Below are 27,030 nucleotides of genomic sequence, written 5' to 3' on the forward strand. Positions count from 1 at the left end.
AAATAAGAATATTTTTACATTTTTTTTCGATTTTTTTTTTCTCCCCCCCCCCCCCCCCCATGCTGAGAGAATTGTTTAATTAAAATTTACAATCTGCAAATTGCATTATTAAATATCATCCATTTGAAATGAGGTAGTGTTTGATAACCTCCAATTCCATGGAAAATGGAAATTCATTTCCACCTTTTGCCAAAAACGAGTGTTTGATAGGTAAAAAATTCTAGGAAATTCATTTTCCGTGATTCTTACCACCTAAGCAATTTTCCCACTTTTCCTTGAATTGGAATTCTCATGGTGAGAATTCCAATTCCGGTTTACAGTAGCTAAATTTATTTTTTTTTCAATTTTTTTTTTGTTTTTTTTGTTTTTTGATAATGGAAACAAATTCTAAGAATAATTGTAAAAAAAATATTTTTCTTTAACTGGCAATTTTCATGTAAAACAAAGTCAAACGAACACCAAAAGATAGATAATTTTCTTGAATTTTTTTTTTTTTGGAACGGTAATGGAAAAAAATTTCAGCCCCAATACCAGGAAAATCCATCCCTTTAATTGATAATTTTCATGTAAAAAAGTCAAACGAACACCAAAAAATATTTTTATTTTAACATTTTTCACTTGAAAAATTATACTAATCAAACACAATAATTTACAATTCCCAAGAAAACAATTTCTAGACAATTCAATTCCTTGGAATTCATTTTCAATTCAATTCTATCTTTGCAATCAAACGGACCATAAGTGTTAAAACTCCACATTTCTTCCAAAGTTCTTTACTTTTCGTCTTAATGCAACGTGGTGGATTAATTGCAATATCAAATAATTTGATGAAGAAATTAGACTCTAACCATAAGCCAATTATAACGATGAGCACAATGATATTGACATGATGCGTAATAGCATTCCCTAAATAGAAATAGGGAGAACTTTGTTTTCAATTAATTAAAGACTTTTTAACAAATAACAGTGTTAAATCATTTATCGATATTTCAACTAACATTATTAGAAATTGTATAATTTGAAAATTAAGCTCACAATTTAAATTTAAAAATTTGAGCGATAATTTTTCGAACTTCAAGTTGCGAATATTATGCAATCATATAGTATATGTATAAAATCTATTAGATATATATAATATTTAGATAGTCAGCACGGTGGGTGGTGGGATCCCATTTATCACCTTAATTAATTTTAAGAAATATAGGAAAATCGGTCATTATTTTAGCTAGTGATATTTAATGTTCAATTCATTGGATTGAAGAATATTCTGGTTCTTTATTGACTGTCCATTTAATTTTTTTTTTAAATTTCACATCATTATTGATCTAATGATGATCCAACTAGTCATGTCAAACAATAAAATCAAATTGAAGTTCTAGTTCAATATAAAATATAATTCAATATTAAATTTCGAAGAATATGATTAAACATTATGTAATCTTATAACAATCAATTAAGTAAACAAACTAATCAATGTCAATGTGACATGAGTTATATGTTTTCATTTAGGGATAAATATGAATTCAAAATGATATATTCTTCGCAACAAGCGCTACTTCGAAGTACGTTATCTTTAATTATTGCTTCCTCAAGAGCAATATGTCAATATTCTTTTAAAATATTAAAAATTATAATTCATGATATTCAAGAGTGATAAATTAATATTCTTGAATGTTGATAATATAGAAAAATTGTTTTTCTTTAAAAATTACAGCACGGTATTAAGTTGTTTAATTTGTGTTTTCTTAGAAATAAAATGAGATATATATTATTTGGGATGTGTGTTACTTTGAGATCACATTATATTTTAGTATAGCTTCTTCAAGAACAATATATCAATATTCTTTTAGAATATTGAAAATTCCAAAATAATTTAATCTTATGGAGTAAAAGTGTCATATACATTAGATCATATTTAATTATGCTTTTCGAGAGCAAGTAGAATATAACTAGAATATTTATAAATAATGGTGAGTTACTTTAGGGGAAACAATATTTATAACAAGAACTTAATGATTAATTAAACGATAACTAATTGAATATTAAACAAGAAAGAAAGAAAAAAAAAATATAAGACGAAATAGTTGAATAAATATATTTTCTTATGAAATTCAATGAACACATCACATAATTCAAACTGCCACTTGGGTCGGGCAAAAATCAACTCAAATCGGTTAACTCAATCCAAATCGATCGATTTGTGTTGGTTTTTAAGTTCAATTTGAGTCGGGTTGGGTTGGAAAATCAAATTTGAGATTGGATTGGGTTGGGTTGGTTCTGTTGTTTCTAGAGTTTAACGTTACTCCTTTGAAACCAATCCGACAAAATCACCTGAATGTAAAGAATTGATCAACAGGATCCAAAAAGTAATTCGCGCCCACCGACTTCACGATATTTCCTTAAAACAATTTGCTGCCTTCAATGGTGCTAAAAGTGTCCAGCAATCGTTTCTCAGGATAGAACGAATTTTCGTCTCCTACGGAAGCAGCACTGCAATCTGCAGGAGTTCCAACGAACTCAACGAAGTGTGTTTTACTTCGAGACAATATCAGAACAAGAGAGAGGGGAATGAGATTCAAAGCACATAAAGTTTGCAATGAAAATTGTGTGAATTTTCTGGTAGAGGTTGGCTATTTATAGACTTGTTCGTGGCCATTCGAACAGTCATCACCTTTCAGACAAACCTCAAAAATCGGAACAGACATGCTGTTTTAAAAGTCGTGTCTGTTAAGTCGGTTAATAGTTGGCTAACAGTCGACTGTTTAGTCGATAAACAGACGAGTGTTAAAAGAAAATAAAACACCTGGAATAAGCCAAAATTTAAATTTCATAATGTACCCATGAATTTGATTATTTACAATTTGGCCCAAAATTTTAAATAAATTTTGTCAAAAAAGTTAATATAGTGCAAAGGTCCACCCGCACCGAACCGGACCGGACTCAGACTCGAACACGGGCACGTGTCGAGCCGAGCCGGCCGGTCGGACGGACGGCGACGGAGGCGGCGGCGGACGATTGTGGGTTTATGACCGAACCCAATAGGATATAGATCTTCCCCCTTCCAAAGACTATTGGTACCCCTTAGGGCCCAAACCCAATTCCAAACTTACACCTTATAAACCACACCAAAATTTCCTAACTTTTCTATGTGGGATAAGTGTTTGAAAAATCAAATTCTTCCATAATAGTTAGTTTATGTGGGTTACTTTAAAACTTAATATTTCATTCAATTTTAAATGATTTTCGATAAATAAATATATCACGTTAATCATCTCGCGGAGTAGAACGTGAATATGCTAGGTCCCGTATTAATTAAAAGGTAGGTACCACTGAAATTTGGGCTCAAAGTTGACCCATTTCATAACCATTTTTTCCAATAATCCCTACATGAATGAAATATGTTGGCCTTATTCCAAACGATAACATCTGATATGTTTTTCAAAGAAAAAATTGAAGAAGACTGCATCGGGATAAGTAGTCAATGACTTTGAACTTTCCCTAGTAAAATCTATCGGATTTCCTTAGCCAATCAGTAGCAAGTTGCTTTGAACAGTCAGCCGTTTATGGAAATCTAAACAATAGAAGTCACACAGTTTTCTTCGAACACAGTTGGTTCTCACGTTTGTGTCCATTTTGGCCTTGGACACATCCTGGTTGATGAGTAGTTTTTAGAGAATTCATCTTCACCTAATTCTCTTAGAAGCGGCCCCTTCTCACTCACATAGGTGATTTCCATAAAGAGTATTCTGCTATACTTCACTTGAACTAATCAAGATATAGAAATAATTAAAAGCGTATCTTAACCTATTTCGCAGCAGCTGGGCACTGGCTCATCATAGGAATGGGTAGAAGTAAAATCTTCCCAGTGCATACTAAGTTTTTCACAGTTCGGTTGTCCCATTGAACCTAGATCTTGGGATCTCCAGTCAACTAGGTTGGGTTGCCACTATGGAAACTTTGATTATTTTATTAGTTTTAATCTCATCCCCTTCGATGAACTTTCGACTTGCTCTCTTGTTAAACTTTTAGTTAGCGGATCCGCAATATTCTCTTTTGATTTCACATACTCTATAGAAATAATGCCTATAGAGAGCAATTGTTTAACAGTATTATGTCTACGACGTATATGTCGAGATTTACCGTTGTACATTGCATTTTGTGCCCTACCAATTGCTGATTAACTATCGCAATGGATACATATAGCAGGCACAGGTTTTGTCTAACATGCAATATCTTCTAGAAAGTTTCCTAGCCATTCGGCTTCTTCTCCGGCTTTGTCTAATGCAATGAATTCAGATTCCATTGTTGATCTAGCTATACATGTCTGTTTTGAAGATTTCCATGATATTGCAGCACCTCCAAGTGTAAAGACATATCCACTTGTTGATTTGGAGTCTTTAGTATCTGATATCCAATTTGCATCACAGTATCCTTCAAGTACTGCTGGATATCTCGAATAGTGCAATCCAAAATTTTGCGTATGTTTTAAATACCCTAAAACTCTAACAATAGCCTTCCAATGATCAGTGTTTGGATTACTTGTATATTGACTTAGCCTTCTAATTGAATAGGCAATATCAGGTCGAGTGCAATTCATGACATACATTAAACTGCCAATAATACGATAGTATTCTAATTGAGACTTACTCTCACTAGTATTGGAAACAAGATGCATACTGACATCCATAAGTGTTTTCATAGGAATAATATTATATTTCTTGAATTTATCAATAATCTTCTCAATGTAGTATGATTGAGACAATATGAGACCATCAGATGTTCTAGAAATTTTAATTCCTAATATAACATCGGCCACACCTAAATCCTCCATTTCAAATTTACTTGTTAGCATCATTTTTGTAGTTTGAATTATGGCATCATTGTTACCCATAATCAACATGTCATCTACATATAAACATACCATGACATATCCATTTGGAGTGTTCCTGACATAAACACGTTTGTCACACTCGTTAATTTCGAAATCATTTGACATCATAACCATGTCAAATTTTTCATGTCATTTCTTATGAGCTTGCTTTAATCCATATAGTGATTTAACAAGTCGACATACTTTCTTTTCTTGTCCTGAGGCCAAAAATCATTCAGGTTGCTCCATATAAATTTTTTCATCAAATTCCCCATTCAAAAATGCCGTTTTAACATCCATTTGATGTATATCTAAACATTCAATGCTGCTATTGCAATAAACATACGTATGGATGTGATTCTTGTCACAGGAGAATAAGTATCGAAATAATCAAGACCTTCTTTTTGCTTGTAGCCTTTAGCGACAAGTCTTGCTTTATATTTGTCAATTGATCCATCTGCTTTCATTTTCCTTTTGAAAATTCATTTACATCCCAAAGGCTTATTACTGGGAGGGAGGTCTACTAATTCCCAAGTATAATTTTGTAGTATGGATTCAATTTCACTATGAACAGCTTCTTTCCAATATGAAGCTTCGGTTGATGACATAGCCTCTTTAAAACTTTGAGGTTCATTTTTTAACAAATATGTTAGAAAATCAGGCCCAAAGAAGGTTGACCTCCTAGCCCTCTTACTTCGTCTAGGCTGTTCATTTATAGATTCTTGATCTATAGTCTCTTTGTTTTCATGAGATCTCTTTTGTGAATTTGATTCACTTTGCATGTTATAAGGAAAAGTATTTTCAAAAAATGTAGCATCCCTTGATTCAATAATTGTATTAACATGCATATCAAGTATTTCAGACTTATATATCATAAATTTGTACGCATTATTATAATAGGCATAACCAATGAATACACAATCAATGGTTTTATGTCCTATTTTAACCCTTTTAGGTTTAGAAATTACTACCTTAGCCAAACATCCCCATACCTTTAAGTATTTATAATTAGGTTTGTAACCTTTCCATATTTCATAAGGTATCTTTTGCATTTTTCGATGTGGTAATTTGTTAAGAATATAGTTGGCAGAAAGCAAGGCTTCCCCCCACAAGTTCTGCGGTAATCCAAAACTTATTAACATAGCATTCATCATTTCCTTTAATGTTCGATTCTTGCGTTCAACAATACCATTAGATTGAGTAAAATAAGGCGCGGTAGTTTGGTGAATAATTTCGTGTTCCGAACAGAATTTCTCAAATGGTGAATCATATTCACCACCTCTATCACTTCTTATGGCCTTAATCTTTTTGCTAAGTTGATTTTCAACTTCTAACTTGTAGTGTTTAAACACTTCAATTGCTTCGTCTTTGCTTTTGAGCAAATACACATAGGAATATCGAGTACAATCATCGATAAAAGTGATAAAGTACTTATTACCTCCCCTAGTTTGAACAAATTTTAAATCACATATGTCGGTGTGAATTAAATCTAGGGGTTCGTACTTCTTTCAACAGAACGAAATGGTAGACGTGACATTTTGGCTTCTACACATATATCGCATTTGTGATTAGGATTTAAATCACACTTTGGTAATAAATCTAATTTGATTAGTCTACGCAAAGTGTTATAATTTGTATGTCCTAATCGTTCATGCCAAATGTTAAATGACTCAAGCAAGTAAGAAAAAGATGTATTCTTATTCATAATTGGAGGTACAACAGTCATTACATTCAACTTAAAGAGCCCCTCATTCAGGTAGCCCTTTCCTACAAACATTTCATTTTTTGAGAGTACAAATTTGTCCGAGACAAATACTAGCTTAAACCCGTTCTTACTTAGTCGAGAACCAGATACCAAATTTTTTCTAATATCGGGCACATGAAGAACATCATTCAGAGTGAGCTCTTTTCCACTTGTCATTTTCAGCACTATCTTCCCATGTCCTTCTACCTTGGAAGATGACGAGTTTCCCATGTAGAGATGTTCATCATGTCCATTGCTTTGTAGGTAGAGAACATCCTGCGGTTTGAGCATATGTGACGAGTAGCTCCAGTATCCACCCACCACTCATTAGTGTTTCCAATTAAGTTACATTCAGAGACGACATCATAAAGATTCATGTCTTGTACCTTATCAGTGAGGTTCTCATGTTCTGTTACATTGGCCTGTTGAGTTTTTCCCTTTACATTCTTTGACTTTCGACAATCCTTGGATCGATGTCCTGTCTTGCCACAATTGCAATAGTTGCCTTTGAACTTTTTAGTAGTTTTTGAAGAACCAATTTGTCCTTCCCCATTGTGCTTCCTCTTTTTGCTAGTCTTGAAGCCTCTTTCTACGATGTTGGCTTTTGATTCCATCGAATGAGATGCACCATTCCTTTTTTCAGTTTTGCGATTGCCTTTTTCTATTCTCAATCGGACAATGATATCTTCAAATTTCATTTCCTTCTGCTTGTATTTTAGGTAATTCTTGAAATCCTTCCATGAAGGTGGTAATTTCTCAATCAGTGTAGCGACTTGGAATGATTCACTTAGTTTCATTCTTTCGGCATGGATGTCGCGAAGTATGATTTGAAGTTCTTGAACTTGGGATATGACAGTCTTGTTGTCAATCATTTTATAGTCCAAAAAACGACCGACAATGAATTTCTTTGTGCCGGCATCTTCGGTTTTGTATTTTGTGTCCAAAGATTCCCACAGTTCTTTTGCGAACTTAGCATTGCAGTATACATTATATAATGTATTATCCAGTCCATTAAGTACATATTTCTGCACAAAAAATCAGAATGCTTCCATGCATCAACCGCAGCCAATTTTTTAGCATCACTGTCTTGCTCAGTATATGAAGACGCGTATTCTTTGAGAAATTTAGTCAGATTTAACGTTGTCAGATAAAAGAGCATTTTTTGTTGACAACGTTTGAAATCTGAACCATTAAACTTTTCTGATTTTTCCCCGGTGGTATTCGGGAGTGTGGTACCAGAAGTTACCAATTATGAAACACAATCAGAAAATCAACGGTAAGAAGGAGTAGAAACAGAAACAAAATAATAAGCAAATTCGTTTTAAGATTATTGTTTCTAGAGTTTAACGTTACTCCTTCGAAACCAATTCGACAGAATCACCTGAATGTGAAGAATTGATCAACAGGATCCAAAAAGTAATTCGAGCCCACCGACTTCACGATATTTCCTTAAAACGAATTTGCTGCCTTCAATGGTGTTAAAGGCGTCCAGCAATCGTTTCCCAGGATAGAACGAATTTTCGTCTCCTACAGAAGCAGCACTGCAATCTGCAGGAGTTCCAACGAACTCAACGAAGTGTGTTTTACTTCGAGACAATATCAGAACGAGAGAGAGGGGAATGAGATTCAAAGCACAGAAAGTTTGCAATGAAAATGGTGTGAATTTTCTGGTAGAAGCTGGCTATTTATAAACTTGTTCGTGGCCATTCGAACAGTCATCACCTTTTAGACAAACCTCAAAAATCGGAACAGACATACTATTTTAAAAGTCGTGTATTTAAGTCGGTTAACAGTCGACTGTTTGGTCGGTAAACAGACGACTGTTAAAAGAAAATAAAACACCCGGAATAAGCCAAAATTTAAATTTCATAATGTACCCATGAATTTGATTATTTACAATTTGGCCCAAAATTTTGTCCAAAAAATTAATTTAGTGCAAAGGTCCACTCGCACCGAACTCGGACACGTGTCGAGCCGAGCCGATCGGCCGGTCGGACGAACGGCAGCGCGCGCGTGTGGGTTTATGACCGAACCCAATAGGATATAGGTCTTCCCTCTTCCAAAGACTATTGGTACCCCTTGGGGCCCAAACCCAATTCCAAACTTCCACCTTATAAACCACATCAAAGTTTCCTAACTTTTCTATGTGGGATAAGTGTTTGAAAAATCAAATTCTTCTATAATACTTAGTTTATGTGGGTTACTTTAACACTTAATATTTCATTCAATTTTAAATGGTTTTCGATAAATAAATATATCACGTTAATCATCTCGCGGAGTAGAACGTGAATCTGTTAGATCCCGTATTAATTAAAAGGTGGATCCCACTTAAATTTGGGCTCAAAGTCGACCCATTTCATTACCATTTTTTCCAACAGGTTCTCGGGTTATAAATTATAACTTATTCATTCCAACTCAACCCGATGAAATAAAATTTTTAATACCTAAAATGAAAAAATTTGCATAAACACAATAGTGGATACAAGAGAAAAATTTAGAATGTTCAAACGTCCATTTTTTTTTTTTTTTTACATAGGTTGATTTGTATGAATAAAATATACAAACGCAAAATAATATAACATTAAACTAATTAAAGATATAATAATGAAATAAATAAATTCCAAAAAACCCTAAAAAGAAAGTGCTCCATAGTTTTAAGCTTATTTATAAATTAATTTTTAGAAAGAATTCCATATATAGGTTGAAAATAATGGAGATTTTCAAGCATTTTCAAAATTTAAAAATTGTTCAAATTCAACAAAAAATAACAAAATCCAACATGAATTGGGCCCAAGCCCAAACTGACCAACCCAACCCAAGCTTGATCGTTTTGGGTTGTGTTGGATTTTAATTAATTTGATTTTATATCAAATCGATCATGTCGGATTTGAATTTAGAATGGATTAAAAAACCAACCCAACCCATGCCTAACACTAGTTGCCCACAATGAGTTTACTGCATTTACTATCGTCGTATTTGGTTCAAGGATCTTGTTATATGTACATCAAGATTGACATAAAAATTTAGATAATAACATGTGGTACTTTATCATTTGTCAATTTAAAATACAATCAATTTTTTCTTCCAATCATTTCTCACCAAATCATCTTCACGCATTGCTTTTGGACGCTTCCTTCTGTACAACCAACATAATTCTTTGGTCCAATATCCCATGTGGGCTACTCATGACATCATCATCAATAGAACCTAAACCTGCACTACTGTGTGTCTTTTTCTTTCCCCCAGTCTCTCTCTCTGACTTACTCTGTCTATTGTGTACTATTAATTTTTCACCCCAAAGAAAATAAATTTTTGACTATTATTTCACTATTTCCACCATCATTTTTGATTTTTTTCCACATGTGGGACCCATCTTTCTCTCTAAGACTCTAACGATCAAAAAATCAATTCTCATAATCACCACTGAACAAGCATTGTGTTTTTCTTAGCGTTAACTTTTACCAAACAATCAAATTGCATTAAATAAAAAGGTTGAACCTCAACCTTGAGAGCCCCCAGCGCTCCGTCCCTAGATCTTTATGAGGGGGGTAAATCGTGATATGTGCCCCAATAGGTCAGGGAACAAAAGCTTGTCTGAATACTGGTGCCCACAAAAGAGTCTAATTTCATATCTCAGAAATCGAACCATTATACTGTGGTTGCCAGTAAAGTTGAGACTACCTTACTCCTATTCTTTGACCACTAAATTATACCCCGGGGAGCTAATTTGCATTAAATAGTGCGTACATGACACAATGAGAGAAAATTATTGAGCTAGAACGATGTTGTGTGGTATAGGATTTAAGAGTTTAAACAACATAGAAAATTATTACTATTTTCTAATTAATTTGCTATACTTTTTAGAGATTTGTATTAGTAACGTATTATATATTAGAGAACAAAAGAAAGAAGTCAATAAATTTGTATATTTTATTAAGAACCAAAATCCCACATTAAAATCAAATTTTTAGTAAATTTTGATAAAAGTTAATGAAATATGTGGTTGAAAAGTTATGAATTCCTTACCAAACAGAGCCTTCCTCTTTTGGTTTGTAGGACCCAAAATTTAGAGTAATGCTATGTAGGTTTAGTGTGATTGCAATCCTAGTTTAGGTAGCACTAGATGATGGACGGAATGAAAGGTAAAATTAAATAAATTATTTAAATAAGTTATTTAATTTCACCTATTAATTAATGTCACATTAACGCCACTTAGACTGAACACTTCCAACAAGGCTAAATAGCATTACTCCAAAATTCATTCGACCCTTGTATCCAGGAGGAAATCAAGCAACAGAAAGAGAGGCTGAGCCGCTGAGGTGTGGGTAAAAATAGAAAATCAACCTCAATCAGTGTTTATTGTTTATTAATTACTGACCATCTCTTTCTCTAGCTTCCATTTTTCTCTCATTTGAATCTTTGAATCTGACTGTTTATATCTAAGTCCCCTCTTTGCATGTTCTAGTTAAATATTACACCCGCCTCGCCCCGACCTGCCGGTGAAGTAATTCTAACATGTCAACAGAAGGTGTCATTATGGAAAACACAATGAATTCTAGTAGTTCTGTGCCCGGTTCAACCAAGAATAAGATAAAATTCTTGCGCTGCCATTGTGACAAGATTCTTCCCCGGCCGGTCGATGGGCACCTTAAGTACGTTGGTGGCAAAATCCTGGTCATTTCTGTACCTCACGACATCGGTTTCCAAGGTAATATGTAAGTTTTCATTGTATATGGCAATCTGCATTTGACTAGCCAGCCTCCGTGGCTACCCTGATGTGTTAAAACAAGATAAAAAATGAAAACGGGATTCTTTAATGATTTTCTTTTCTAAACTTGCCATTGTTTCTACATAAAAATTTGGAACGAAAATCCAACAACCACCACCAAGGGTAAAGCTAGCATCCAGCGAACCCTTGCGGCCACCAGTGCTGGCTTCGCAACAAATTTTCATTTTCCTTGTATTGGGTAACTAATGGTCACCTAAATTCATGGATCTGCCACTGACAACAATAAGTCTTGTTCATAATAAATTTGGAATCAAACCCGCGTATCGAGATTTATGTTATGAGATATGATAAAGTTCTTATGCTAGTCAACCTATCATAACCCTCCTTCCGCTACTGAGGGTTGGGACCGGCTATGAGAAAATGTGTAGATTTGAATGCGCTCCATTTAAAGAAGGATGATTATATTCAACTGCATTGGTTAAGAAGACTTCGCTTATGAGCCTGCGAATGCAGTTTCTTTGGTCTGCATAATAATGAATCCTTCCAAATCGACCAAAGCTATGTACAATTTATATAGAGAGAGATTCAAAACATATATATTTGATGGTTTAGGAACATTAGAGCAAGCATTTCTTCATCTGATATCAACTTTTAGTTCTAGTACTCATCATTAACTACTGCATATAAATAATAAATACATCCTGTTAGCAGAAAGATGGGTATTTCTTGCTCACAAAGATCAATGCACGAAAAGAGAGTACAATCAGACTTCTGTTGCTTCCAAACAAAATAACATGCTTCGTGTTCTTATTATGTATAGAAATTATGACGAAACTCACTTACCAGATTCATGGTGAAATGCTCCTGAAGTATCAGTTACTCCAAGAGGACCTTGATGCCCTAGTGTCGGTGAAATCTGATGAAGATCTAAGCCGCATGTTCAATGAGCACGATCGTTATGAAAGTTCAGGAAGCCCAAAACTTCGAGCTTTCCTGTTCCCTGCAAACCCTGCAGCAATTGAGAACCAAATGGCATCCACAGAACATGATGAACTTGAGCTACGATACATTGATGCCATCAATGGCATAATCCGTGCCACATCACGTAGCGCAAAACCCTGTCCAACTATCATCGTAGGACAACGTGGGACTTTATTTCCTCGGCATGCTCCTCCCCAAGATCACCCGAGAGCAGCACTACCAAAGCCATGCACCATGAAAGCCCGCTTCAGAGTTGTCACAAAACGGGCGGAATGAAAATGCACGGAGTCTAGAGCTCACCTAGCATATGCAACCCAAATATACCACAGCAAACCAGCCACTCCGCTCTGCATTCCCACAACCATTACCAGAATTTGGTTCAATCTCCTCAACCTAACTATCAGTCCAGCAAACCACCTACTGATACCCACGGCTATGGTGCACCTGAAAGGCTCATCTCAATAAGGTCTATAGGACGAGCCGAGGGAGTAAAGTACCAAGTTAATCATTGCCGCTATAACTACTATTCTATACCCTGGCATAACCGAGGAAGCGGATGTTGTACTAGATGTATGCATTATGATGACGGTAGCCATGGTTTGGATAGAAGAATGATTGACAGGACAGCAAGTCTGAGCTTAAGTCCAACTCCCTTGAGTGCCCAGCACGGCTATAGCATCTTAAGGGCATGGGAAGGACAATAGAACTGACTAGCTCAACTATTAACAGAGCAAATTGAAGGATGTAAATATCTAATCGACGCAATTTGAAAGATGAAAAGTAATGAACTGTAAAGCTCTTTTTGGTTTCAATTTTGTAGGGAACTCAGTAAAGATGCAATTGTATATTTGTATATATGAAAAATGGAAGTGTAAATCCTAATTTTAGGATTTCATTTTGAAGGAAACCAACTGCTGTGTTTTTCATTTTCTTCCATTTTCCTTCTCCAAAATTCTCGACCGGTCAAATTAAAAAGCTAAATTTAAATACCCGGGGACTCCAAAAAACATAACATTGAAATAGCACTCGAGCGAACTAAAGACTGTATTTTGCAGTTACAAAGTCACTCGTTCATTATGAATCCTCAACAAATACGTTAAAATGCACTTAAGGCTGACAATATCTGCCTTTTAACAAACATATTAAAACTCATTTAACCTCTATTACCTAAAATTTTTCAAACACCTCATGATCAATTCCAACAAAAATATTCCTTGTACACATTGGAAAGAAAATGCAAAGTAAAAAAATTCTAATAACCTTCGTATTAATATGCCTTGCCGTTTCATTTGCTGTCTGTAAAATCAGCATCAATGACATCTCCTTCAGATCGCTTATCCGATGGTTCTGAAGAGCCTGCATCACCACCAGGTGTTGGGCCGGTACCTGGAGCTGCACCAGGTTGGTTATACAGTGACTGGCCAAGTTGCATCACTTCTTGATTCAGAGCAGTCATTGCGTCCTTTATTGATTGGGTTGATTCTCTGGATATGGCATCCTTCAGTTCACCAAGTTTTGCCTCGACCTTCTCTTTTACGGGGCCAGGAACTTTGTCCCCAAGTTCCTTCAGCTGCTTCTCGGTCTGGTAAACAACAGAATCAGCCTGATTTTTGGTATCTATTGCATCTCTCTTCTCCTTGTCTTCCTTCGCAAACCTATCGGCTTCTTGAACCATTCTCTCAACCTGTAGATTGATTCAGAACATGTGTAAACTCAGCATTGATCTAAACTAGTGTATGCTATAAATGCTCATTGAGTACTTGACGGTATGATTATTTCCTTTAGGTGTTATATTAGAAAATGCCAAGAGAATAATTTGTTGATGCTAGTGAAAAGCTAATTACTTTTCCAACCATGATTTCACCATTAGATTATGTTGGTAAATATTTGTACCTCATCACCAGGCAATGTGCTAGCACCAGTAATGGTGATGTCCTGTTTCTTTCCAGTTCCTTTGTCAACAGCACTGACAGAGAGGATGCCATTTGCATCAATGTCAAATTTGACTTCAATTTGAGGCACTCCACGTGGGGCTGGTGGAATTCCATCAAGACGGAAGCTGCCTATCGACTTGTTGTCCCTTACGAACTCTCTCTCACCTTGGAGAACATTGATTTCAACACTTGTCTGACCATCAGCAGCTGTTGAGAACACTTCTGATTTTGAAGTTGGCAACGTTGTATTTCTTGGAATGATCTTTGTCATCACACCTCCAAGAGTTTCTAACCCCAAAGACAGTGGTGTCACATCCAGAAGAACTATATCACTGACATCTCCAGCCAAAACGCCAGCCTAAGCAAAGTATATAACGTGGAAAGATGATAAGATATCATAACAACCTTAACTACAAAATGTAACATGTCACTGACAGTTTAAAGAGGGAACAGGACAACCTGAACTGCAGCTCCCAGGGCAACAACTTCATCTGGATTAACAGTAACATTTGGGTCTTTTCCAGTCAATTTTTTAACAAGTTCCTGAACAGCTGGTATACGGGTTGAGCCACCAACAAGAATGACCTCATCTATATCAGTAAATGAGAGCTTTGCATCCTTCAAGGCATTTTGAACAGGTTTCTTTAGCCTAATAGAGAGAAAGAGACCTTCAAAATAAGCTCTGTGCAAACTAAGTCAATAAAAAATTATAAACAAGTTCAAAAGCTGATCCAGCTTCTAATACCTGTCAAGTAAATCTGAGCACAATTCCTCAAACTTAGCTCTTGTAAGAGTAGTTTCAATATGTTTGGGACCATCTGCAGTGGCCGTAATAAAAGGCAAACTAGTGAAGAAATGGGGAAAAAGTCAGCATTTATGCCAAGAAGTGTCGAAAAGTTACAAAACTATATACTTGCCTAAGATTAGTCTGCGTCAAAGATGACAGTTCCATTTTAGCTTTCTCTGCCGTCTCAGTCAGACGTTGAAGAGCTTGTTTGTCCTTCAAAAGATCTATCCCTTCATCCTTCTTAAAATTTGAGGCCAGCCAATCAACAATTCTCTGGATGAAGCTCATAATACGTGAATGACAGAGTGTATTAAGAGACTAGCAACAAACAATTGAGTGTTGATGAAAGAAAGGCCCAAGCAAATGAAGTAACAAGCCATTCAACGGAAGTAGCAAGAGAGACTACAAACCTTATCAAAATCATCACCACCAAGATGTGTATCTCCAGAAGTAGACAGGACCTCAAACACGCCATCGCCAACCTCAAGAACTGAAATCGTAGGCACAAAAGATAAATATCATTAAAATATTCATAGCATGCATAAAAATCTTCGTAGAAAATGCAATATTTTCAAGACCCAAAATATTTAAAAACTATTTATCATCATTCATAAACACATTTCTAAGGTGAGTGATTCAGATATGTAAAATGGAAAAATATGACCAAAGATCTGAAATTGCAGCAACTGTTAATGTATATTTGTAACTGGAAACAAGATTCAGCAAGCCGGGTTGATAATTTATGTAATTCTAGTTCACCAAAGTACAATACGTAAGTGAAGATGTATCCAACTATAGCAAATTTCCCATCCTATTTCTTTTTAATTAAGATAGCAATGAACTGGATGTATGCCACATTGGTGTTGAGGGAAATTTATGACAAATGTCCCCGAAAGAGGACGAGGAGGAGGAGATTGGTTTGGGAGGGGGCAAATGCAAACAAGAAGAATCTCAAACCTGAAACGTCAAAAGTTCCACCTCCAAGGTCAAAAACCAAAATGGTTTCATTGCTTTTCTTTTCAAAACCATAAGCCAAAGAAGCAGCAGTAGGTTCATTTATAATCCGGAGAACCTCTAAGCCAGCAATACGACCAGCATCCTTGGTTGATGTCCTCTGTGAATCATTGAAGTAAGCTGGAACTGTGACTACAGCTTTAGTAACCTTATCATTCAAAAACTTAGATGCATCATCTACAAGCTTCCTCAGAACCTAAGATTAGCAAATGAGAAACATTAGAAGTAATTCATACAGAAAAATGTCTAGATTCAAGCACTAGTTATATGATCTTCCCATAGCAATCATCTCTCCAGATTTACTATAAATGAAAAATAAATAAAGTGATAGATCACTCAAAGAAAAGGAATAAAACTCTATATAACAGAGAGACACAAACAATGCACACAAATATCCAAATTAGATGCAATGTGTCATTTGATATATGCATCAATGGGCACCAGCTGTTGTGAATAAAAAAACCGAGACTAAAATGGGTGTGGTGATTATTCTGGGAGGAAGGCCTCTTTAGAATGATATAGTCCATGCCTGAAACTCTTTTCCCATTCTCTTTCATAGCCAATAATCCAGTATAAAAGTACAAAAATATGAACATACCAATATGGAGTGGGTATGAATATATGAATAAATGTGAAATATGAAATTTAGTAGGCACATAGACAACTAAAGATTTTCAATTCTAACATCTAAGGAATTTCAAAAGCAACGAGAGGCCAGTTAACTCAATATCATCTACTGATTTGGAAAGTCAAGATATGGGGAACTCATAATATTACCTCCCTCCATACATGTAGCTTTATCATTTCTATAAACATGAATAAACAAACTCCGGAAATGGGTCATGTGTAGTTATCAATAAAACAAGAGTAGTTGATTAAGTCATAGCACTAAATTTCTCATCCATTCCAGAAACCTCAACCTCTTTCCAAATATGTCATTCTCACCATCATTGTTTTAGCTCAAAAGCCTGTCTAGGAAATAGAATACAACAATTAAAAATTTAACTGGATTTCAATTAAATATTTGTGGGTAAATTTTCCAGACTCCCTTTTTCCAATTCAATTGAAAAAAGAAACATAACAATCAAAAGTCCACAATAAACAAAGTAATAGAAAAGGAAGCATAATATTCAGAAGTCCACAACCGTAAAACAAAATACCAGCAGATTTACATGCATATGGCAAAGCAATCACATAATTACAACCCCTTAAATATTGGGAAAATCATTCAAACTTTAAAGCACCCATACCTTAGAACACTGGAATTATTATTCAGATATTCCAAGTTTATTCAATCCAATGGATGTGAATATTAAGTATTCAAGTCACCAAAGAGAACAAATGCTTGTCATTTCAGTTCAACCCCAAGAAAATGCAGGCATTAAAGAACACACGTGAAAGCAGAAAGAAAAGATAGTAAATAGTAATTCGACTTTTATATACCTGAGCGGAAATTTCCTCTGCAGCAAACTGCTTTCCAATGGCTGGGCACTCAAGCTTGACATTCCCATTGTCATCCCTGACGACGTTGTACGAAACCTGCTTGGACTCGTCGTCCACCTCTGACATTTTTCTCCCAATAAACCTCTTCACAGAGAAGAACGTATTCTCCGGATTCACCACTGCCTGCCGCTTCGCAATTTGGCCCACCAACCTATCTTTATTCTTCGTATAGGCCACGACCGAAGGAGTGGTCCGCTGCCCTTCAGCATTGGTCACTATCGTAGGCTTCCCTCCCTCCATCGCCGCCACCGCAGAATTAGTTGTTCCAAGGTCAATTCCAACAACTTTTTCAGATACTACGCGTAATGGCGTCCAGGTGGGATTTCCTCGGGAGCTGCTTCTGGCCTTACATTTCAGCCTGAAACCAACAGACGCCGTCTGATTAAGACGTTGTCCAAAAAATACTGTTTTAAAGGGATTTCTAGTGGTTTGGTTAGAGGATGCCAAGTGAGTGGCGGCCCCAAGTCCAAGAGCGTGAATTTGAGCTGTTGGGGAGGCCATTTTCTTGCTTTTTCTAAAAATGAAAACGAATTAAACCCTATAAATTGTATATTTGTATGACTATGTGAGAAAATCTGTGGAGGGGAGGGATTGAGGTTGTTTAATTTTGAGGAGAAGAAAACAAAACCCTACCTAGAAGTAGAAATTGGGGGTTTTGACTTTTTCAGTTTCTTGGAAGCTAGCGTTTGATTGTGGAAAATATGTTTTTTCATCCAATTTCTTCTTTCGTGACGTTTGCTTGTTAACTTTTTTTAATGAAAAATATACTTTTTTTTAATTTTTGATCACCTGATCTTATTTTTCTCAAAATTAAAAACAAATTATTTTCTTCAGGAGAGTTGGATTTTATTTTTCAAGAGATTCAATCTCTCTTTCTCTCTCTCAACTTTTTCGCGCTCTCATCTACCTATCAATAAAAAACGAATAAGTATAATATTTTTCATGTTGAAAAGTAAATCAATCAAAAATATATAATTGACAATACAAATAAATTATTGACAATTGAATTACTTAGAATTTATTTTCTTTCCGTACTTTCAATCAAACGCACCCTAAGCATAAATTTTAGTCACTTAACTTTAGATCGTAGAATATTAGTCTCCGTACTGTGTAAAATGTTTCACTTAAGGTATTGAAATTGTCTCCGTTATTTAGTTCACACAGATTGTTACACAAACCTTTAGAATCTGTTGAGCATAGCTTTTGAAAAATCAAAAATAATTTCTGAGACTAAGAAGCCATTTTGAGCTTATTTGAATAATTTTGTAAAAGTGTTTTATCTGATTAAAAGAATATTCAATGAAAATTGATCTAAAGTACTTTATTCGAGAAGTTTTTCTATAAATAGTAAAAGAAAATGCACTACCAAATGGGCCGTTACTCTGTTATGGCTTTGAGAACGTTGTAGGCAACTTGTTCTTGTATGAGCAATTGATCTAATCTAGCAAAGAATACTCATTTTACGGTAAAATTGCCATATACCAATGTGAAACTACAAATCAACAAGGATTATCCAAGAAAACGACCTCTCATGCTGTACTAAAAATTTGGTTGTAGTTTTTAATTAAGTTCATAATCTGACAAAGAAGATTTACACAATCTCTTCATGCCTTCTACTACAAAAATTGTCTTCAAACTAAAAAAATATGAGTCGTAACTGAAAAGCATAGAATGGCTTCTGTACGGTTACCTATCATTTTCGCTAAAACCATGTTGAGCTACGACGCCTATATTTCTACTTTACAACCTAAAATACCAAACAGTCTTAGTGTCTTGTTTCTATGAGAGAGCTCTCTATCCAATATCTTGACTGTAGAACCCTCTGGGCCATTTAACTTGCTCGATAGCTTGGTACGCACGATCTTTTGCCTCTTCAAGATCCTTTCCTTTAGAACATTGTTCACCTAGCGAATTGGACCTTCCACGTAGCCAATCGAAAGCCACTCCACGTGCTCTTCCCTACGCACAAAAATAAACGATTAGACACACATAGTCAGAACCAGTGGGAGTGGTGGCGACCGCACACACTCCAATGGTCAAGTCAATGGACGGTAATAAAAACGGTGCCGGAATTGTGCAAAAGAGTGGAGAGGAGAATATATTTTACTTAAGTATGGAGTGCCAAATATGAGAAAGATTCATTACATTTGCCTCTTGCCAAACCTTTGGTATTTATAGGCTAGGAATACTGTTGGATGTGGGACACGTGTATGGATTTGACGGTGTGAGACGTCTACTCGAAAACTCAATCAGTCGCATCCTAGAGGGGGCGGATAATTAATTCTTCTGAATTGTGAGTTGACATAAGGTTGTGATGTTACATCAATCAATCCATACAGATAAAAGAGGAACCTAACATAAAGATACAGCTCTGAAATTGGCGACGGAAAGGCCTCTGTTGCATAGTGCCTCGACACTACTCACACTTCGATAAGGGGGGACGCCTCGGCAATTACTTCGATGATGCTTGTGCCTCGAAGCATGTTAGTCTTGAGGTTTGTGTGATGCTAGTATCACTTCAGAATCACCCCAGATACTTCGAAACCACATTGACTGGACACATGGCACCTCGCTGAGGTGTAGGCATGACGTGTTAAGGTGGATTAGTGAGAGGCATAAGCGTTGACCCACAGGGGACGACGATTGGAAGATGGCTTGAAACTTTGTAAAGCTTTTACAACGCTGCGATCAAGGAAATGACCCAGAGGGGACTCCGCATCGTGAGGGTTGAAGCTTTGTAAAGCTGATGGAAGAGCTTAGTGAGGACCGATGCACTGACCCACAGGGGACGACGCTTGGGAGATGGCTTGAAACTTTGTAAAGCTTTTGTAACACTACGACCGATGTGATGACCCACAGGGGACTCCGCGTTGTGAAGGTTGAAACTTTGTAAAGCTGGGGAGTCGCAATTCGAAGTATGTAGTTTGTGATCTTAAATGATGTGACGATCGTCGCATATTTTCAAAGAGATAGTTGGATGTGATGCCTATTCCGAGAAAAGACTGCTGCGACTAATTATTGCAAATGGCTGTTGAAGCTCAAGGTAACGCGTTTGGTGTTTGCGTGAGAGTCACAGCTAGATCCTGGGCGTTGATCAAATCTAGCATTTCGTTTCAACGATCTAGATTTGTGATGCAATCAACGGTCTAGATCGATAGCATTTGAATTCTACGGTGTAAATCATTTAAGGCTCCCTATAAAAGAGCGCCTTGCTTCCATTTGCAAGTTTCTACTTTTAAAAATTCGAAACTTCCTTTGCTTGCAACTGTTCTAGCAATTTTTGACGACTTTCTTGCGATTTTAAGATTTTTTGATGACCTTTCACAAGATGGCTTGGAGTTTTCCGACAGTAGAACACTTCTTTCCCTCGACTTTCGTAAATATTTTCCCGTAGACACTTCTGTGCATTGGGAGGCATCTGACTACACTTTAAAATTGAGATCTGCCGACCTGGATAGACTTAGGAAAGAATACAGGATTCCAGATAGCGTAGGTTTGATATTACCGGCTCCAGATGAGCGAGCCTATTACCCTAAATCGGGGTGCGTGGCCATTAGTGAGGCCATCCTTAGAGAAGGTCTTAGGTTGCCCATTCACCATTTCTTTCGCCTTCAACTGAGGAACTATGGCCTAGCTCTAACCCAGTTAAACCAGAACTCGTGGAGCTAAATGGTTGGGTCGTGGATGCTATGGAAGAAGGCCTCATATGGGGTTCAAATGTCCTTTTCAGTTTTCCAAACTCTTTACATTCCCAAGGTGGCAGCGGGAGTGATAAAACTAGGGAGTGGTATTATCTGACCTCATGGGGGGCCCATATTCAATTCATTTTCAACCTGACGAGCTCGATAAAGGATAGGAAGACTTCATGGAGCTGGGCCTCCGGGCGGTGGGATACGATGGAAGGGGACCTCCTAGCGCCTCTGACAGTCCGAACCAAGTATTTAACACTTAGTGAGTACTGGAGCCTTTGTATTTATATGTGTTATTTACTTCAGTTAGGAATCTAACTCCTCTTTGTTCTTGTAGGTGTTCTTCCTCAGTGTGAATTGTCCACTGAGGACTTTGATACTATTTGCATAATATACCAACTCCCCCTAAGGAGAAGATCCTACAACGAGTTGATCAAGAAAAACATCCACTTCGTTACAGACAAACTGATGGCTTCTCAGGGTAAGTGTTTCGAAGTGATCTCGTCATAGTGAATTTTTGAATTCATTATACTTGTGTTTTGTTGCACTTTGATACTAATATTTCTTGTGTTTTGTTGCAGATAACTTTAATAAGAACTAAGGCCTAATTTCAAGACTATCTAGAAGATGATGGTCGAGGCAAGGGCCTTGAAGACCTCCTCCTCAACTTACAAAAAATAGACAGAAGATCTAGTGGCTACGAGCAAAAAGCTCCAACCAGTCAGGAGCAAGGAGGCGGAGGAGGATCCTGAGGTTTCTCTTATGAGGAAGGAAAAGTGGACTGCTGGGCCATCGACGAAGGGGCCCACAGTGGCGAATGCTACCACTACTTTTCGCCAGACGATTCCCACTGGGGTCGTTATAAGGAAGAAAGTGGCTCCTTCTCCCGAGGCTGCTCCTACTCCGGTTCTGGCCATTCCACTTACTCAAGTGCCGAACCAACTGAGGAGGAAGATGGCTCGCCCAGAAAAGGAGGTGGACTTCTTGGGCACCAATGATGAGGAGCCTATGAAGGAGGTGCTGGAGGCTCTTTCTCCGGAGACTGTAGCTGTGGCTGTGGTCCACAACAAATATTGGACCAATGCTTGAAAGACCACACTGCGTCTTGTACTGTAGAGTGCGCTTTATCGTTTTGTTACTGCCTCAACCTGCCCATTTGTTTGGGGGTGATGGGGCGTTGAGAAGTCCTTCCTTATACCCAGTTCTTTGCATGGATCCGGTATCTTTTTCTTATTGAACTGCCTTCCGCTGTCGGACACAAGAGAGTGGGAAATTCCAAACTTGTAAATGATGTGCTTCCAGACGAACTTCGTAGTATTCACCTTGGCGATTTTAGCTAGAGGTTCAACTTTGACCCACTTGATGAAGTAATCAATAGCGACAATGGCGAAGGTTGCGCTTTTGCTTCTTTTCGGAAGGGGCCCAATGAAATCTATCCCCCATTTGGCGGATGGCCAGTGGCTGGTGACCACGGAGAGGCTCTTAGAAGGCTATCTCTAAACATTGGAGAACCATTGACACTTGTAACATTTTTGAACAAATTGGCACGAATTCATTTTCAGGGTCAGCCAGAAGTAGCCATGTCGATGTACCTTATGTGCTAGAGCCGTTTCTTCGGAGTGGTTTCCACATACTCCCTCGTGGATCTCCCTTAGTATGTACATTACTTCTTCTCTTTCAATGCATCGGAGTAGGGACGATGCGAAGCCCCTTTTATATAGCACGTCATCCTAGAAGATGAAGTGAGTAGCTCTCCTTCTCAACTTCTTGGCCTTGTTTTTCGAGGTTGATATTGATTGATCTTTGAGATAGGCTATAATGGGTTGCATCCAAGGTAGGATACTTTCAATCCACATCAACTCTTTGCTTCCTACAATGGACGGCTTCAGTAAACGCTCGATTGGAATAATCTTTATTAGCTTAAAGTCCTTGTCGCTGGCCAGTTTGGACAAGGCATCTACGTTTGTGTTCTCAAGGCGTGGAACCTAAACCAATTCAAACTTTTCAAAGTGGGGAACGAGGCTCAGAACTAGTTTCAAATAAGCGGCCATGCCACTATCTTTGGCTGTGAATCTGCCATTGACCTGACTCACTACTAGCTGCGAATCACTACTGGCTAGGAGTCTTCTAACTTGCATTTCTTTGGCCAGTCCGAGGTCGGCTAGGAGGGCCTGGTATTCGATAGCATTGTTCGAGAATTTGAAGTCAAATTTGATTACACAGTTTAGCTTATGGCCTTCTGGGCTTTTTAGAACAACTCCTGTCCCAGAGCTGGTTCTCCTGACAAGCCGTCCACAAAGAGGTTCCAGGTAGGGGGCTTTGCTCGTTCCAGGTTACCTCTATTTATGGGGCTTTGGCAAACTCTGCAACAAAGTCTGCGAGGGCTTGTCCCTTGATGACGCTTCAGGGTTTGAAGAGAAGATTAAACTCGCTAAGCTTAATTGCCCATTTGAGTAAGCGACCCGAAGGGTCTGTCTTCTGTAGCACTTGTTTCAGCGAAAAATTGGTTAGAACTTCAACGTTGTGGGCTTGCAAGTATGGCCTTAGTTTCCTTGATGCAGTAACAAAGGAGAATACAAGCTTCTCCATGTTTGGGTAGCGAGCCTCTGCTGGCATTAAGGTTTTGCTGATGTAGTACACAAGTAGTTGGCGTGTCTCTTCATCACTGACAAGGACCACAATGACTGCTTCTTCTAAGATCGCCAAATATAGCACAAGTGGCTCGCATGGTTTGGGCTTCGACAAAAGAGGTGCCTCTCCCAAGTGCTTTTTCAGCACTTGGAATGCTGTCTCACATTCTTCCATCCATTGGAACTTTTTCCTCTACTTCAGAATCTTGAAGAAGGATAGACTTTTATCGATGGCCTTGAAGATGAAGTGACTGAATGTAGCATTTCGTCCGTTAAGGCTTTGCACCTCTTTTGGCTTCTGAGGTGACCTCATCTCTAACAGGGCCTTTATCTTTTCAGGGTTCGCTTCAATCCCTTTTTGATTCACAATGTAGCCCAAAAATTGACCCAATGCTACCCAAAAGTGCACTTCAATAGGTTCAACTTCATTTTGTATTTCCTTAGAACATGAAAAGTGTTGTCGAGGTGACCTACATGATCCTTTGCCTAGAGGCTTTTCACTAGCATATTATCCACGTAGACTTTCATGGTTTTGCTAATGAGGTCGGCAAACATCATGTTGACCAGCCTCTAATATGTGGCATCTGCGTTCTTCAATCCGAAGGACATCACTCTGTAGTAGTACAGTCCGCCATCCGTAATAAACAAGGTGGCCTCCTCATCAACTCGGAACATGGAGATCTAGTTATACCCTGAGTATGCGTCCATAAAGTTTAAGAGTTCATGTCCGGCCGTGGAATCCACAAGTTGATCTATTCTTGGGAGGGGGAAGCTGTCTTTTAGGCAATCTCTGTTCAAGTTGGTGAAGTCAACACATACTCTCCATTTCCTGTGTGGCTTCTTTACTAAAACGAGGTTGGATACCCACTTTGGGTAGATGGCCTCTTTGATGAAGCCATTGACTTTCTCCTTGAGCGCCTCATACCTCCCTCTGTTGAGGGGTCGCCTTTTCTGTCGGTGCGGTACGTAGGTGGGGCTAATGTTCAAACAGTGACAACTAACCTTTGGGTCTATTCTCACCATATCTTCATGCCTCCGTACGAAGACATCCAGGTTCCTTTGTAAGAAATTCATCAACTCTTCCACCTAAATCCATCCCACACTTCACGTCTACAATCATCGGTGACTGTCGGCGTCACCGCAAAGCTCTGACACTAACACTTCGCCCACCCATCGCCACCACTGCAAACCACCATCATCCTATCATCGAAACCAGCACCACTACCATCCCCAAAAACTGTCACCCCCATCCCCCAACAAAAAATAAAACCCAAGCAATAAAATCATTCGTCGCCTCAGCCACAGGCCATGAACCACAAACACATACCTCACATACTATTAGGCTAACAACAACATATATAGATCAAAATCAACGTCCAAAGCATCAAAAATTGTATATTTTTCTAATAATTTCGACAAATCTGACAATATTTACGATCGCCCACTACTGTCGATCATTCAGCCTCATCTAAATGATCCAATTCATGGTAAAACATCTTTGCGCCTGTGGCATCGCAAAACAAGGTCAATCCACCTCCTTAAATTCATAGGTTGGAATTGAAGAATAAGAATGTATCTTACAAGGTGGGTGAGAAGTGGTAGGAGTATGCGTGCGATAGTTTACGGTGTCGTCAGTGTTGGCATTGATGCTGACAGTGACTAGGTGGTATTAGTTTTGGTTTGGAGTGGGGTGCATGTTTTTTGGTGAAGTTAAAGATTTTTATTTTTCCTTACTTCATTTTTTTATTTTTAAATTTATTTATTTTAATTATTTAATTTAGTAAATAGTAATGTTTTGAAAATCTATCCCACCATCGACCCGAAAAAGAGAAAGAGTCAAGGGTCAAAGGATCAAACCCTTGCTAATAAATAAATAAATTATATACCACAAAAGTTGAAAAATTAAGTTAATTTTTCAACTTAATTAATATATATAGACAAAAGCACCAAATAATGATTAAATTTGACTACAATTAATTTTTATTTGTCATATGGTGAATTATTTAATATTTTTATAGTATTTCATTATGCCAATGTAATAAAATTAAATGAAAGATCACGTAAATGGATTGAAAATGAAAACATAATTTAAAGAGAAATAATTTAAACCAAGATGATTATGTCATTTTTTTTAAAATAAAACTACTAATTTCTAACTTATTCAACTTTTAATTTTTTATAATAGAAAATTATTTACAACTTCCAAGAATGGGCAGGAGTGAAATTTTTATAGTCAATTTACTGTACACATTCTACATTCCAAATCCCACATAGGAATCTGAATACAAAAGTTGTGATTTTGTACACCATAAATATATGGCAAACTAAAGGTCAAAGTTGTCTTGGGCTTGATAATGCTCTAAATGTATTGGACTGAAAGATGAAAACAACAAAAATTAATAAATCAAAACATATAAAATCGGGAAAATCGCTTTCGAGCCTACGGTCAACCGGGTTTAACGGGCTGGATTACTGGTTTTTTACCGGTTTGGAAATTAATGGGTTTTGGGCATTTACTGGACCGGATTTTGGATCGGCTCTCGATTTTTTCGGTTGAATCAGCCGATTCGATCCAGTTTTCAAAACATTGGTAAATAGAAAGTTACTATTTTACCCTTTATAAAATTAAAAAAAATGGTCAGACTCATTTGTTGGTCAATTAACAGAAATGTGGATGTAAATCGTTTAAAAAGGCCTGTGATGCAACGGTTGAAAAGGTTTGGGATACAATTGCAACGTTTGAAAGATTTCGAAAATATCTATTAATATTTCAAAGGTTTGGAGCTTTTGCTATAATTATCCCTTTATTTTTTCTCAGAACCAGACCGAAGCCTCCTATTCTAGTTCGATTTTGATTAAAATGACTAGACATATTAGCAAAAGTTGATTCTCCTAAAGCTCAACTGTATCAAACCATGCCTTATTTACTAAACATTTTTCAGTCATCAGTTTTAGTTAAAAAGAGTTTATAGTGGCATTTATAAATTTCTCTCTGAAAATGAAATTACCCCACATAAGCCAAAGGTTATCATTTTTGTTTAGTTTTATAAAATATACTAGTTTTATGCAGGTACAATGCACAAAAATACATTTATTTTAAGGTAATGTTAGCGTATTTCATCAATAGCTAAATACAGACCATTGTTTTC

At 37.1% G+C, this 27,030-nt stretch overlaps 2 protein-coding genes across 2 annotated transcripts; one reads left to right on the forward strand and one right to left on the reverse strand.

Annotated features, from left to right (window-relative positions):
• The first annotated feature begins 11,083 nt into the window (after positions 1 to 11,083).
• On the forward strand, positions 11,084 to 13,231 carry LOC111394799. Its single transcript, XM_023020790.1, has 2 exons — positions 11,084 to 11,322; positions 12,164 to 13,231. Exons 1-2 carry the CDS (start codon positions 11,130 to 11,132, stop codon positions 12,598 to 12,600), a joined length of 630 nt encoding a protein of 209 aa, XP_022876558.1. The 5' UTR covers positions 11,084 to 11,129; the 3' UTR covers positions 12,601 to 13,231.
• Positions 13,232 to 13,322: 91 nt separating this feature from the next.
• Positions 13,323 to 18,232, reverse strand: LOC111394798 (stromal 70 kDa heat shock-related protein, chloroplastic-like). The gene is made up of 8 exons (XM_023020789.1): positions 17,503 to 18,232; positions 16,003 to 16,255; positions 15,456 to 15,535; positions 15,176 to 15,318; positions 15,004 to 15,102; positions 14,718 to 14,907; positions 14,218 to 14,616; positions 13,323 to 14,008 (listed from the first exon to the last, which is right to left on the reverse strand). Exons 1-8 carry the CDS (start codon positions 18,061 to 18,063, stop codon positions 13,610 to 13,612), a joined length of 2,124 nt encoding a protein of 707 aa, XP_022876557.1. The 5' UTR covers positions 18,064 to 18,232; the 3' UTR covers positions 13,323 to 13,609.
• Between the last annotated feature and the right edge of the window lie 8,798 nt (positions 18,233 to 27,030).

Source organism: Olea europaea, chromosome 5 (assembly GCF_002742605.1).
Source record: "Olea europaea var. sylvestris chromosome 5, O_europaea_v1, whole genome shotgun sequence".
Classification (NCBI taxonomy): Eukaryota; Viridiplantae; Streptophyta; class Magnoliopsida; order Lamiales; family Oleaceae; genus Olea; species Olea europaea.

Excerpts from the sequence above, each read along its gene's own strand:
- LOC111394799 (XM_023020790.1), top strand. The coding sequence starts at position 11,130 with ATGTCAACAGAAGGTGTCATTATGGAAAACACAATGAATTCTAGTAGT. Across the intron at positions 11,323-12,163 it reads TCACGACATCGGTTTCCAAG|AAATTATGACGAAACTCACT; the intron begins GTAATATGTAAG and ends TATTATGTATAG.
- LOC111394798 (XM_023020789.1), bottom strand. The coding sequence starts at position 18,063 with ATGGCCTCCCCAACAGCTCAAATTCACGCTCTTGGACTTGGGGCCGCC. Across the intron at positions 15,103-15,175 it reads TTGACGCAGACTAATCTTAG|TTTGCCTTTTATTACGGCCA; the intron begins GCAAGTATATAG and ends TTTCTTCACTAG. Across the intron at positions 14,908-15,003 it reads TGCTCAGATTTACTTGACAG|GCTAAAGAAACCTGTTCAAA; the intron begins GTATTAGAAGCT and ends TCTCTCTATTAG.